The 15,877-nt window shown below is 37.2% G+C and overlaps 1 protein-coding gene across 8 annotated transcripts in view; it reads left to right on the forward strand.

Annotated features, from left to right (window-relative positions):
* LOC126412521 (vascular endothelial growth factor receptor kdr-like) overlaps nt 1–15,877 on the forward strand; it is an 864,770-nt gene that overhangs the window by 764,168 nt on the left and 84,725 nt on the right. For all 8 annotated transcript variants that reach the window (XM_050082152.1, XM_050082155.1, XM_050082154.1 and 5 more), the window contains one exon: nt 8,044–8,174. In XM_050082152.1, coding sequence (XP_049938109.1) covers nt 8,044–8,174 — 131 coding nt within the window. The remainder of the gene's footprint in view (nt 1–8,043; nt 8,175–15,877) is intronic.

The following is a 15,877-nucleotide window of genomic DNA, read 5'->3' on the forward strand; positions in this document are numbered from 1 at the left end:
TTTTATTATAACAAATGATTATTTCAAGAGAGCCTCAATTTGCTTTGAAACAGCTTGTATTCATACTATGTACTCTGTTTTGAAGAAAGCCCATAGTTTAACTTGATACAATATGGAACATCATGAGTTCTATTTGTGATGTAAAACAATGTGGTGTCTCATTGGGTATGTTCATCTTCACAAGGCAAAAATCTAACATGCCCGATTCTTCATTTCACACTCCACATTGTAGTGGAACATGCTATTCCACACTGTAACATTATCAGCTCCTCGTCCACGTGCATTTTGAAGTTGCATGGAGGATAGCTTTAGAAAACCTCAAGTTTTATAGAACCGATTGCTTTACGCTCAGATGTTCTGAATCATACTTAACAAACAGAATGCAGAAGGTTGCGCTGAATGATTTGGACAGTGTTGGGAAAGTAGAAAATTTAGTGACTGGGGGGGAAAATCACAAAGGGATAATCCCTCAGGGTTCAAATTTTAGTCCACTCCTGCTCCTTATATATATTAATGACTTTCCACTTAACATTCAACAAGCAAAATTGGTACTTCACAGAAAGAAAGCAGAAGAAGAGATGGTAAATGATATTTTCCAAACAATTATTAAATGTGTTTTCTGAAAATGGACCATCCCTGAATTTTGAAAATGCCCACTACGTTCAGTTCTATACAACCAATAATCATACCAGCAATTGATGTAGCACATGAGCAGCAGTCAATAAATAGGGTAGAATGCTTCAAAAGTTTTGGGTGTGTATATATTGTTGAATACTTGAACTGGAAGAATCATATTACTGAGCTTCTCAAACAATTAAGTTTAGCTACTTTTGCTCTTTGTATAATTGCTAAACTTGAAAGCAAACATATCAGTCTCCTGATGTATTTTGCATATTGACGATCAGTAATGTCTTTCAGAATAATTTTCTGAGGTAAACCCTGTCTTGGAAAGGAAATATTTCTTGCACAAAAGCAAGCAGTATAAGAATATTAAGTGGTGTTCACCCGCAGATGTCACATTTAAACTGCATCATCAAAATAGTTCTCTGCATTTGGTAGACTTCTGGAGATACTAAATTATCAAAGACTAACAAAGTTTCTGGAAAAGAACCAGATCCTCTGAGAAGCCCAGCATGGCTTCAGGAAAAATAAATCCACAACAACAGATATGTATGAGTGCATACAGTACACCCTAGATGCTCTAAACAAAAACCAAAAAGCAGTTTGGATCTTCCTAGATTTATCAAAGGCATTTGACGTGATAGTCAACAATATTCTACTTAACAAACTGCAGTAATGTGGCATCAGAGGCATCCCTCTGCCTGGTTCAGATCATATATCTCAAAACAGGAAACAATTAGTAGCATTAACACTCTGTGATCATGGACTTATTGACACCTGCTACTCCATGGCAAAATCACAAAAGGTGTGCCCCAAGATTCAATACTTAGACCAATTCTGCTCCTTCTTTACATTAACAACTTACCATTGTACATTAGTGCCACTACCAATATACTCTTGCAGATGATACCAGTATCCTCCATACCATTAACAATGACTTGAGCTGTAAGAGGCCGTAACTAAAAGACAGGTGATTGGTTTGACAGAAAATCACCACCTTTAACTTCCACCTCAGAATTGCAAAATATATGCCCGATATGGAACAACATAGCTCTGTAATATCCCCCACATCAGAAACAAGATTTTTAGGCCTGTGGATGTAGGAAATCTACCATGGGAAACAGAATCAGCAAAACAAACAGTAAGCTGAACCATGTGTGCTAAGCTTTACTTATCCTCACACATTGCACTGTCCGCTCTGCTTACTATGCGCAATTTCATAGTGTAGTGCAGACTCTGGGGACACTCCACACATTGCAGAGACATTCTCCTCACCTGGAAGAGAGCTATGAGAATAATGATCAGGGCAAAGCCAACTGACAGCTGCGGACCTCTCTCCCAAAGTTCATTCAGTCTTTCTCCTGATAGTCTCTCAATATTAGAAACTTGAAAGTTTGTTAAATGTGGTGTTACTAAATTCAATAAAAATGTGGATGTTCATGATCATGGTAATAGACAAAAACTGAAACGCCATGTTCAAAATCTGCGTGCCTCCACCTTCAAAAACTTAGCATATAACAAAGGCATCCGACCATACAACAGTCTGCCACCAGAAATAACGAACAGGAGGTCTCCGCCCTTCTTTAACAAGAATTTGAAAAACCTTCCTTCTTGTTATTGTGGTCTTCAGTCCAGAGACAGGTATGATGCAGCTCTCCATGCTACTCTATCTTGTGCAATCTTCATATCTGAGTACCTACTGCAACCTACCTCCTTCTGAATCTGCTAAGTGTATTCATGCTGGTCTCCGTCTACAATTTTTCACCCTCTGCTCATCCGATCCCTTGATACCTCAGAATGTGTCCTAGTAATTGATCCCTTGTTCTAATCAAGTTGTGCCGCAAATTCCTCTTCTCACCTGTTCTGTTCAGTACCTCCATATTAGCTACGTACCTACTCATCTAATCTTCAGCATTCTTCTGTAGCACCACATTTCGATAGCGCCAGTTCTCTTCTCGTCCAAACTATTTATCGTCCATGTTTCACTTCCATACAGACTACACTCTATGGAAATACTTTCAGAACATATTTCCTGACACTTAGATCTATGCTTGATGCTAATAAATTTCTTTTCTTCAGAAACGCTTTCCTTACCATTGCCAGTTTACATTTTATATCCTCTCTACTTTGACCATCATCAGTTATTTTGCTCCCCAAATAGCAAAACTCATCTATTACTTTGTGTCTCATTTCCAAATCTAATTCCCTCAGCATCACCTGATTTAGTTAGACTACATTCCATTATACTCATTTTTCTTTTGTTGATGTTCATCTTATATCCTCCTTTCAAACCACTGTCCATTCCGTTCAACTGCTCTTCCAGGTCCTTTACTGTCTCTGACAGAATTACAATGTCGTTGGCAAACCTCAAAGTTTTTATTTTTTGTCCATGGATTTTAATTCCTACTCCAAATTCCTTTACTGCTTGCTCAATATACAGATTGAATAACATCGGGGAGAGGCTAAAACCCTGTCTCACTCCCTTCCTAACCGCTGCTTCCCTTTCATGCTCATCGACTCTTACAACTGCCATCTGTTTTCTGTACAAATTGTAAATGGCTTTCACTCCTGGTATTTGACCAGTGCCACCTTCAGAATTAGAAAGAGAGTATTCCAGCCAACATTGTCAAAAGCTTTCTGCTAGAAACATAGGTTTGCCTTTCCTTAATCTATCTTCTAAGATAAGTCATAGGGTCAGTATTGCCTCACGTGTTCCAACATTTCTACGAAATCCAAACTGCTTTACCCCGAGGTTGGCTTCTACCAGTTTTTCCATTCACCTGTAAAGAATTCATGTTAGCATTTTGCTGCCGTGGCTTATTAAACTGATAGCTCAGTGATTTTCACACCTATCAACTCTTGCTCTCTTTGGGATTTGACTTATATTCTTCCTGAAGTGTGATGGTATTTCACCTGTCTCATACATCTTGCTCACCAGATGGTAGAGTTTTGTCAGGACTGGCTCTCCCAAGGCCGTCAGTAGTTCCAATGGAATGTTGTCTACTCCCGGGGCCTTGTTTCGACTGGGGTCTTTCAGTGCTCTGTCAAACTCTTCACACAGTATCGTATCTCCCATTTCATCTTTATCTACATCCTCTTCCATTTCCATAATATTGTCCTCAAGTACACCACTCTTGTATAGACCCTCTATATACTCCTTCCACCTTTCTGCTTTCCCTTCTTTGCTTAGAACTGGGTTTCCATCTGAGTTCTTGATATTCATACAAGTGGCTCTCTTTTTTCCAAAGGTCTCTTTAATTTTCCTGTAGGCAGTATCTATCTTACCCCTAGTGAGATAAGCCTCTACATCCTTACATTTGTCCTCTAGCCATCCCTGCTCAGCCATTTTGCACATCCTAGGTCCCATCTCCTTAAATTCCCACCTTTTTGCACTTTCTGCAATTTTAATCTACAATTCACAACCAGTAGATTGTGGTCAGAGTCCACATCTGCTCCTGGAAATGTCTTACAATTTAAAACCGAGTTACTAAAGCTCTGTCCTGTCATTATACAATCTATTTGAAACCTTCTAGTGTTTTTAGGCCTCTTCCATGTATACAAACTTTTTCCATAATTCTTAATCCAAGTGTTAGCTATGATTAAGCTATACTCTATGCAAAATTCTACCAGCTGGCTCCTCTTTCATTCCTTAACCCCATTCCATATTCACCTACTACTTTTCCTTCTCTTCCTTTTCTTACTACCGAATTCCAGTCGCCCATGACTATTAAATTTCAGTTTCCTTCACTATCTGAATAATTTCTTTTCTCATGATACATTTCTTCAATCTCTTTGTCATCTGCAGAGCTAGTTGGCATATAAACTTGTACTACTATGGTAGGTGTGGGCTTCGTGTCTCTTTGGTACAATAATGTGTTCACTGTGGTGTTCGTAGTAGCCTACCCACACTCTTATTTTTTATGCATTATTAAACCTACTACTGCATTACCCATATTTGATTTTGTATTTATAACCCTGTATTCACCTGACCAGAAGTCTTGTCCCTCCTTCCATCGAACTTCACTAATTGCCACTATATCTAGCTTTAACAGATCCATTTTCCCTTTCAAATTTTCTAACCTACCTGCCCGATTAAGCAATCTGACATTCCACGCTCTGATCCGTAGAACGGCAGTTTTGTTTCTGCTGATGACATCATCCTGAGTAGTCCCCGCCTCAAGATCTGAATGGGGGACTATTTTACCTATGGAATATTTTACCCAAGAGGATGCCATCATCATTTAACCATACAGTAAAGCTGCATGCCCTTTGGAAAAGTTAAGTATATAGTTTCCCCTTGCGTTCGGCCGTTGGCAGTATTTGCACAGCAAGGCCATTTTGGTTAATGTTACAACGCCAGATCAGTTATTCATCCAGACTGTTGCCCGTGCAACTACTGAAAAGGCTGCTGCCCCTCTTCAGGCACCATGTGTTTGTCTGGCCTCTTAATAGATAACCCTACATTAAGGTTGCACCTTAGCTACGGCTATTGTGTCGCTGATGCACTCAAGCATCCTGCCCAGTTGCAAAGTCCATGGTTCATGCAGTGTCAGATACAGAAAAACCTCAAGGAGGGGGCACTAAAGATACTGTGAGCTACCGTTACTTTTACTGTAGCAAAAAATAATAAAGTCACTTGCAAAGTTTAAGAAACTTTTATTTAAAGTGATTATACACATATACAAGACAATGCCATATTATAATATAAAAAAGTTAAAATTGTGGTTTTCTTCCTTAAATGATGAATTGTATGTGCCTATTCTTCCTGGCAAATTGGTTAATTAAATCATCAATTGGACGATCAATGTCAGGGTGAGTGTTCAACAGAGCTAAGCCATTAAGTCGATCCTCCTCCATTGTTGATCTTAGCCATGTCTTTGTGCGTTGCAATGTTGAAAAACTTCTTTCTGCTGTTGCAATAGATGAGGTAGACATGCAAATATTCTGTTCAGCATGTGCAAAGTAGGGTAGTCAGATCTAGGACAAACAGACAACAGTTGCATAACGGAATCACAATCATCAAGGGTGTTATGCTCATTTGCTTATATTGAAGAATCTCTCCCATTTGTTTCTTTTTAATCACAAAACAGTAGAATATTTGTGACTTTTCTCGAACAAATGCCAGACAGAATAACATATTGAGATCAATAGAATGGCCGCAATTTTTCTCGTAGGCATGTGTTAGCTATCTAGGTGCCAGACAGAAATGTATCAAATATGACGACGCGGATGTGTATGCTACATAGGAAAGTACAATTACTCGATAACTCGATTCAGTCTAGTTGAATGACAAAAGAATTGAACGAATAGCGTGTGGGCTGACTGTCAGAGATGGTCCAGGTGGCAATGCGGGCACCCCGACAAAGGGGGGTTTTGCCACCCCCATATGTATCCGCTTCTGGGTTCATGGGAGCTGCTGAATCATTGCTTTTACACAGTAACTGAATTTTTGGCCCATATTTATGAAAAGAAATATGAAATAAATTGCAGTAATGAATTTTGTACAAGAAGTAAACATTAATGTAAAATATATGTGGAATAGTTTTGTGCTTATTCCATCGAAAAATATCCAAATTGTGTACTCTTCTTTAATTATGCCAAGCAGACGTGTTTTGTATATATGTGAGAAAGAAATGGAGCTAAAATAATTAAGAACTATGTAAAATCATGTTTGTACATAGAAACTTCAGGGCAGATTAAAACTGTGTGCCGGACAGAGACTCGAACTCAGGACCTTTGCATTTCGTTCTACTAACTGAGCTACCCAAGCACGACTCGTGTCCCATCCTCACAGCTTTAATTCCACCAGTAGCTCGTCTCCAACCTTGGGTAGCTCAGTTGATAGAGCACTTGCCTGCAAAAGACAAAGGTCCCAAATTCGAGTCTTGGTCCGGCACACAGTTTTAATCTGCCAGGAAGTTTCATGTCAGCACACACTCCAAAAGAGTGAAAATTTTGTTATGTTTGTACATTTCTACACATCACATCATGCTAGGAGTTCTCCGTATCAGTTGTATGTTTGTGCATCACCATGTGCATGTCTTGTACAGAAATGATTCAAAGGACAAGTAAATTAACAAATAAACATATATTTGCTAATGAAATTCATTGTAAATAATCCATCACAATTTGAGAAAAAGTGCTGTCCATACCCGCAATGCTAGAGGGAAAAAATGACATTTATTACCCATTGTTAAAATTGTCATTGGTTCAGAAAGGAGTTCAGTATGCAGCAAATAAAATTTCTGCTCATTTTCCTGATATCATATAATGTCTGAGAGGTAGCAAAAAAAGGGTAGTTGCATGAGTGGAGCTAAAAATAATAATGTCTCTATTAATGCTTATTAATTCTATGACACTAACCATTTTATCTTGCAACTGACTCGTTACAAATAATTTTATAAAAGAATTGTTCAGATGATCTGTGGAACATCCAACAAACGAATTAAACAAGCATAGCTACCTGGGCGGGTACTTTCATGATGGGTGCAGGTTGGAAAACACTAGCACTTGGTGAGGCTGTTGGTGTCTGTTCCAGGACGTTACATTAGAAGTAAATTTGGGGTCTAAAATGCAGTGATCACACATTTTTATTTTTATTTTCCACTTCTGTGCTCATAAACTCATTGTCTTGAACTTGTTACTGGTACAGTATTTGAAATTTTGTCACATTAGCTCATAAATGATCAGAACTTCTGTTTCACAAACTGTTGATTACATGGTACAAGTAGTATAGTGGGCAAAATTTAGTTGCAGAATTAAAGTTAGATCCTTTTCCAACTGCTGGGGAGGAACTAAAACACTGTGGGTTGAGGCAACTGAACTTAATGCTCATTGCTTTGTGCTGTTGAGTTTCCAGTAAACAAACAGTGAGAGAGAGAGAGAGAGAGAGAGAGAGAGAGAGAGAGAGAGAGAGAGGGGGGGGGGGGGGGGGGGTAGAACAGAAGATACGGATTTAAGAGCAAGTGGCCTACAGTTGTTGTCTGCATTTCCACTTGGCAAACCAACTCTTATTGTATGATGGGGAGGATACATTGAATCTCTGTATCAAACACCTCCATGCCCTTTCTGCTGTACTACATGCAAATAATACACATGAAGATGGAATGATGGTTTTGTTGGTAAGCATCTAAGCCGGCAACACTGCCCCCCAACCACTGCACTTTGTTAATCGCAAAGTAACTACGCCAGCAGCTGTGCGTGTAATTTAGTGAACAGGGCCTGGAGATCTGTGTATCAGCATTTTATGCACTACTAACTAAATCCCACTAATTTTTAGCTCTTGTTGTATAAATATTTGGAACTAGGTGTCGAGACATAGTATTAGAAACATCTGTACGGCTTTTCCGTGAGAACTTTTGTTGCCAAACATTTTTTTGTGTCGCCACCCTTAATACAGTTCATTCCATTGTTGGTTTGCAGCTATGAAAAGCCCGCAGTTCAGCAAGGACACAAACATGAATGGCGGTGAACATCTCTTAGACAACCTGTCTCGGTACAGCCTTAATTGCAGGCCAAGTGGAGTTCCAAAACCTCAAATTGTCTGGATGAAGGTGATTATCTTTTAGCTACAAGTTTCAAAGAATTTTCTTTTATTTATAGAACAAAAGATGAAGACAGGCAATCTATCTTTTTTGGGGAGGGGGGTTTGCACTCAGAGTGGGTTTTTTTTTAATATATGCTACCTATCATTTACCAGTAGGTGAGTAGTTGCCAGAAGTCATTTTATGTTTACTGCTTCCACTACAGAATTTCTGTTGTGTTAATGCATAAAAGTTATTAAACAGTCATTGTACAGTTGTACAAGAATACTAACAAATTAGTATAAAAACTGAAATACATAACAAAACATCCATTGTAACTTGTAAACTAAATTCAGTTTTGCATACACAGATTTATATGTGTTGGTGGAAAAGTAATCACTCTAAATTCATTAGCAGATATGGAAAAGGTAGAAAAGAAATGGAAAATTAGTAAAATTGTTTTGCCTTGTCGAAGGGGAAATAGATCGAAGTGGCCCGGGGTTATTGAAGCTGTTGCTGTTGTTGGCGATTGTGTATTGTGTGACACATTCAGTGACTAGATGATAAAGTTTGTAGTTACTAAAACTGCACCACGTCATTTTTTTTTACACTAATGGCTGATGTGTCAGTGTTTCTGGTCTCTCTCTTCCTACAATTTTTACTCTGAATAAGTTCATTCTGAAGTCCTCATGGTGAATTATGTTGTCCAATTAATTTTGATATCTTATTTATTCTGTGTTCTGTAGACCAATGTTATGAACATTACACAGGATCTGGACTGAATCGGTTTTGCAATCTTGTAGTGTTTATTACAATTATTACATGGGATTAAATAAATAGTTCAAATAAATTAATATTTACATGTGTACATGTTAGGCAAGTTTCCTTACAGAATAAAATGTTGTAATTAAATGCATCCAGTGATAAGCTTTCATATGTACCTGTTTGTATCTCAGGGTGAATATTCATGATGCAAGTACATTACAGTTCAGAAACACTACTATTGTCAAAAATGATCTTAGCAACAGCATTAAGGAAAAAAGAGCTAATATTACCTAGAAACTTAATTTGTGGAGTTGAAGCTCCTGAAGTGGATCTTCTTCTGCACTGTGCTCTGTGCTCGGGTTTGTAATGTCAAAGTAGAAATAATATTTTCTTCTACTATGATACATATTATTGGATTAAAAGAGGGACTTTTTCTCTTACAAAACACTCAAAAACGAATGTATGTTTTGTGACAATTATGAGAATTTAGTCCCAAAAAATGCTCAGCTCACAATTCTAAGATACTGAGTATGACTTACTTCTGTATATACAGCCTTTTGTAACAAGTTTCTGATACTCCAAGAGACAATTCCTGTTGTATAACTGCTAGAAAGTAACTGTACTATGTTGCTTTAGCAACATCTGTATTTGTGAAAGGGCAAACAATATGTAAAGCAAAAGTTTCAGAACAGTCTTTTGCAGATATCTGAAACGTGGCTTGACCTGTTGACAGAAGGTACATTAATAGTTACTCAGTGCACAGTATCCATGAGCACCTTATTTACTGTCATTTGAAATATGTGTACTGAATTATTAATAAAAATCATAGTAATATCAGCAAAAAGTTGTCTGCTAAGAGTTAGGTCTTTTACAAAAAAAATATAAATAAATAAATTAATTAATTAAAAAATTAAAAAAATAAATAAAATAAAATGTTGGACCCAAGACCAGTGGCACTCCACAAGTAACTGACCTCCATTCAGATGATGCCGGAACACCTCTTCTGCACTGTCCACTATCCAGTTGTGCTCAGGCACACATGCTGCCCAAGTTGTAATTAGGTATTTTGCTTTCTGTAAGAGCTTCTATGACTGGCAGTCTAATGCTTCCGATAAGTTACATTCTATTTGGAGTGACCTCAAATATTGATGGTATCCAAAATTTTGATTGCAAAATCAAATGTAGCATCTTTTGTTGATATCCCTTTTGTGAAACCAAAACTGGCTTTTGCGGATTATGATAAGGCCACCAATATGATAAGCAATCCTGATTGGCATTAGTTTCTCCAAAACCTTAAAAATATTTGTAACAAGTGATACTGCTCAATACTTAGCAGCATCTGCCTCATCTTTTATGCAGTGGTCTTACAACTATATAGTGTAGATGTTCAGGAAATATTCCCTGTTTCAGTACACCATCAAAACCATTCAATAGGATTTAGTTAAATGCTTCACTCATATGTTAATAACTTCTTGGTTATGTTGTCCTCTACAGTAAATTTTTATTTTTAGAGTCATAATGATTCATTCAGTGCCTGTATAGTGCCTGCAGATATTGGTATCTGTTTCATTCTGTTAGATAGAATGGCTTGTGGAAACTTTATATTCAGATTTCTGAAGGTTAGTGAACTATTTGTGCAGTTAATATTAATAATGTGTAATATGCACTATTTTTCATGCTCTTCTTCATAAAATTTCGTATGGTTTCCATTTTGCTGCTTGAATATGGCCTCTGATTTAATGACTCATCATTTCTCTAGTGTCTTTAGTGCCCATCCATAGTTGGAAACACATTAAGTGTTTTGATAAAATTCTCCCTTGTTTGTATTAACATGTTGGTTTATTGCCAGTGAATAAACTTGTGTAGAAGTTTCAACTGAATTATCAGGGAGGAGTGGGTTGTAGAAAGACATAATTGTCAAATAATGAAACATCATGAGATGGTTCTGGGTGACAAAACCATGAAATCTTGATGTGTGTTTCTTCCTAATATGTTACTTAATAATCGATCTCCAATCTCTACTCTTAAAATGAATTTGGGCTAGTACATATAACCATGAACATTTATCATGGATCCAACTAAATACATCTGTTTTTGAGTGGAGACTTAATTCACACTAATTAAATTAAGTAAATTTTACAAGAGTTATGACATATTCATTCTTATGTTGCTGATTCATTGACTACTCTTGTTGTTTATTTTGAATGGATTGAACACAGAGTGGAGCAAACTTTGATGTGCCTTGCAGCAACTTTCACAAGCCATAAATAAACATTGCACAGACAAGCGTACCAATCTCGATTTTCTGACTATTCTATGGCTATGGTGGGGTCAGTTCTAGTGTCAGATTCCACTAATCGACTTTGAGCAATGACATCATACCTAGAACAGGGACACTAGATAGAGCAATCTCTGAAAGTGCCTGATCAAATTCGTAAACAAACAAATGTAGCATCCGATAAAATTAGAAACACAGTTCAGGTGAGTAATTGATTTGCTACAAAAGAAGAATTAAAGGTAAAGAAAATAAATTAGAACAGAAAAAGAGAAGTACACTTGTCTGAAATAAATTATCTTAATTTATGTGAATAAGAAAAGCACAGAGAACCTTTAAATCCAGTACAGTATAGTGCATGAAGAAGTGATAATATTGTAAAATAGCGTTAACTGTTAACACTACTTGTTAAATCTAATGGGACTAGTTACAAGTAGCGAAAATTGACAAGAAGTAGGGTCTAACAAGTACTGGAATCAGTAACTGGAATTGGGCTATATAGTTCAATTCTACTTACCGATTCCAACCATTCCACAGTTTGTTATTTAGAGCGTTTTAACACGAAGTGTATGCACTAAAGTGTTATAAGATTTTTGCATATGGTATTACTTTCTTCACTAGTATGAAAAAGAGAGAAATTTAGAAGCTTTATGTACAGTATTTATTAGTTTTTCGTGGTAGTTCTGAGATCAGTAAGAAATCTAGAGATCCTACAAAAACATAGTCCACAGATTTACTGCAAATATGTCCAAAATTATGAACCATCAAATAGCTGTAATTAGTAACTAGAATTGTCCTCTTCATCATCATCATCATGATGATGGACAGTTTCCAGCCTCTGGCTGTGTTTGTATGGAACATAGGCCTCTCTTTTGCCTTGCAATTGTCTCTTCTCCTTGGTCCAGTCTTCTCCTTTCTATATAGGTCAAGTCTAGTTGCTGATTCCAACCATTCAATAATTCATTAATTACATCATTTCTTCAGCACGTGTGTGCGCAAAAATGTAGGCTAATGCGATTTCTGCAATTCTGATTTTTCTCGGAACTACTGCAAAAAAATTAGTTTTGGAATCTGTTGTTATTGAACTTGAAATAAATACGCGGTTACGGTTTGAAAGTGAACATAAATGCTTTTATTAACATGCACAGAATGAATGTAATACAAGGGTGGCAAAACACAACCATGTTAGTAGGAACGTCTATAAAAACAGTCCGTAGCAACTGCGGCAAAGATGAATATGTAGCAGAGGCATCGATTCTAAATTCCAACACCCCCACTAGAAGCGATGTGTCTCAGTACTTCATTCTCGGATTTCAAATTCTTGTGTTAGTTGCTGAAGTCTGGTTCTTGGCAGTGGCTCCATAGTCATATCTGCAAGCATTCCATTTGCGGAAATTTGCTCCTCTGTGATTTCTCCTGTATCTATCTTTTCCATGATGAAATGATGCCTGGTGTCAGTGTGTTCAGTGCGACCTTTGTATGCACATGTCTTTGACAGATCAATTGCACCTTTGTTGTTGCAAAACAATCTTATCAGGCCCTGTTTTGGGAAAGGGGATCTCTCTCTTTGCAGAGATTGCAGCCAAAGTGCTTCCTGACCTGCAGAAGGTAAAGTCATATATTCTGCTTCTGTCATCGAGAGAGCTACTGTTGGTTGTTTTTGTACTATTCCATGAAATTGCTGCACCGTGCAAAATAAATAAAAGACCAGTGGTTGATTTTCTATCTCCTATGTCCCCAGATCAGTCAGCATCAGTGTAACCTGTGATGTCATGATCATCTTTGGAAAATTGTTGCTTGAAGTCTTTAGTTCCCTTTATATACCTTAGGATTCACTACAGCTTGCCCGTGGGATATTCCAGGGTTATTATTAAACAGACTCAAAACTCCAATTGAGTACGCTAGATCTGGTCTAGTACCTAGTTGTGCATACATTTAGCTACCTATGGCTTCTTTATATGGGTCTTCCTTCATGGCATCTCTTTCTCTCTCTGTTTTTGGGCTCATTTCATGAGTTAATGTTTGGTTATTGTCAAGCAGAGTGGATACTGGATTACAGTCTTCCATGTATTACCTTCATAAAATCTGATTTATATAAAAAGTCTGATTCAACCATAAAAGTCCAAGTTTATGATGTCTTGTCACTCAGATCCCTAGACAATTGGATACTTCTCCAAGGTCCTTTAGTTTAAGTTATTCCTTTAGTTGTTCTTTAAATGCAATTTTATGTTGCATATTGTTACAAAATACCATGTCATCTACGTAAACAGCTACAATTAATATATCACTTTCTTGGTTTCTGTGATAAGCATATGGATCAGCGGTGGACCTGCTGAAATTTAAACTTAGTAGAACTTTGTCCAGTTTGATATTCCAACAGTGACTTCCCTTTTTAAGTCCATACACAGCTTTCTTGAGTATTTTAGTACCTTCATATTTGACTTTTTTTGTCACGTAGTCAACTGTGGGAATTTTAACATAAATTTCTTCTTTCAAGTCACCTTGCAAAAAAGCTGTCACCACATCACAATGATCATTGTCAAAGTCATATTTAGCAGATAGACTAAACAAATATCTGAGTGAATTGTATCGTATCACTGGTGAGTATGTTTCTTCATAGTCTAAACCTTTAACTTGTGAACATCCCTTAACTAAAAGTCAAGCTTTAGGGCGAATTATCTGTCACTGTAAGTCTCTTTTTGATCTTAAAGACCCACCTAGCATCAAACGCTTTTTTGCCTTGAGGGAGGATAGCTGATTTCCAAGTTTTATTTTCTGCATGTGACTTCAATTCTTCTTCTATTGCTTGAAACTATTTCTCTTGTAGGATCTTGGATTGCAAAGCTTCTTCCAAAGTTGATGGCTCTGATTCTTGTGAATCTTCTTTAGTACAATACGTCACATAATCATCCATCTTCTTTGGTATGGATATACTAGATGACCTTCTGAGCACTTGCTGAGGTGGTTCTGATTCTTATTCTATTTCAACTGAGCCTGTTTATTCTGAAGTGTGGTTATCTGATCTGTTGTCCCTTGAGTCATCTTGAATCGTAATGTTCTGCTCCTTATTTGTGAACGGAATATATATCTGGTTTGGTTCCAGCAAATGATCACATGTTCCTGGCTTGTTATTACTCTCTTGAATTATTTCTTCTTTAAATATCACATCTCTGGATTTAATGATTCTTGTTGAACTGGATGGAACATCCGGTATGTTTATGTTTGATGCCATTAGCCAAACCGTTATGTAATTCTTCCATCACATCTGAGTGCAGGTGGTCTAATCTTCTGTGCCACAGATTCACATCAATAGATCAGGATGCATATTTTGTTTCTGCATTGCGATCTCTTGGTTGTCCCATCCTATACACTCCGTTGATTAACGATGCTGTAGCTATAAATTTCTTCTCTGCATCTCAAATGCGATGGCCTCTATAGTCAAAAATGACTGAGTGACCCTGTTGCACTCTTTTGCTTATGAAAAGTAAATTTGTACTCAGCTGAGGAACATAAATTACATCCATCACCTTAATATTTATTTTCTCTCAGAATGCCACAGCTTTAATATTTGTGCAACCTATCCCTTTAACGGGTAAATTTTTGTTATTGGCCACGGCCACTTGTGAACTGGGAACTGACGCTACAAAATTTAAATCACATGGACGGTTTGACATGTGAGCTGATGCACCAGAATCCACAAACCAGTCTTTGGGCATAGCTTTAGTTGATGGTGGCATCATGAAGAATGTTTATTTAATTACTGATTTTTCACTTGCCTTGTTTTTACTGTGACAATTTTTCACTATGTGTCCATATTTGTTGCAGTTGTAACATCTTGGACCTCTGGGATTGTGGTGTGAGCTGATTTGCTTGTCTTTTTTACTCGCGTGGAGTGCCATGTCATTAACATATGAGTTGCCACACGCTTCATCCTTTACTTTCTGTAGTAATTTATTTTTAATGGAAGTGCCCGCTATCATTGAGTTGGAGTTCTCTAAAGCCATTATCATTGGTTTTTACTCTTTAGGCAGCCCAGCTAACAAGATACATCCTACCCACTTGTCTTTCACTTCAAACTTAAGATCCTTCAATTTATTTGATGTTGAAATTATTCTCGACACATATTCTTCCACAATTGAACAGTTCTCTAATCATGTTAGGAAAAGCGTTCTCAACAAGCCTGTTCATCAATAAAGTCCTTAATCCTCTTAAGTTTGTTTTAATTTATCCCATGCTTCTTTTGCAGATGACGTGCGCTGCAGATCCACATAAATAGTGGGATCAACTAAGATTATTTTGGCCCTTGCGGTGCATATCTTAACTTCATCTTTTATCCCGCCCATTATACATTGCCACAATTGTTCGTGCTATAAATAAGTTTTCATTGCAAATTGTAATTTTCTCTTCCTTTCAGTTTTTCAGTTACAGGCAACGAATTAACAGTGACTCAACTCATGATATTGGCGTTCCGTATCTGCATCTTGATGCGATGAAAAAACATAGTTTTTATTTACTTAAAATAAACCACTGGGTGACTGTGCCTGGGCCCATAACCTGTCGTTACTTAACCTTGAAATAAAGACGCAGTTATGGTTGGAAAGGGAACATAGATGCTTTTATTAACTCGCACAGAACAAATGTAACACAAGGGTAGGCTAAACACAACCATGTTAATAGGAATGTCTATAAAAGT

The sequence above is a fragment of the Schistocerca serialis genome, chromosome 7 (genome assembly GCF_023864345.2).
Source record: "Schistocerca serialis cubense isolate TAMUIC-IGC-003099 chromosome 7, iqSchSeri2.2, whole genome shotgun sequence".
Lineage (NCBI taxonomy): Eukaryota > Metazoa > Arthropoda > Insecta > Orthoptera > Acrididae > Schistocerca > Schistocerca serialis.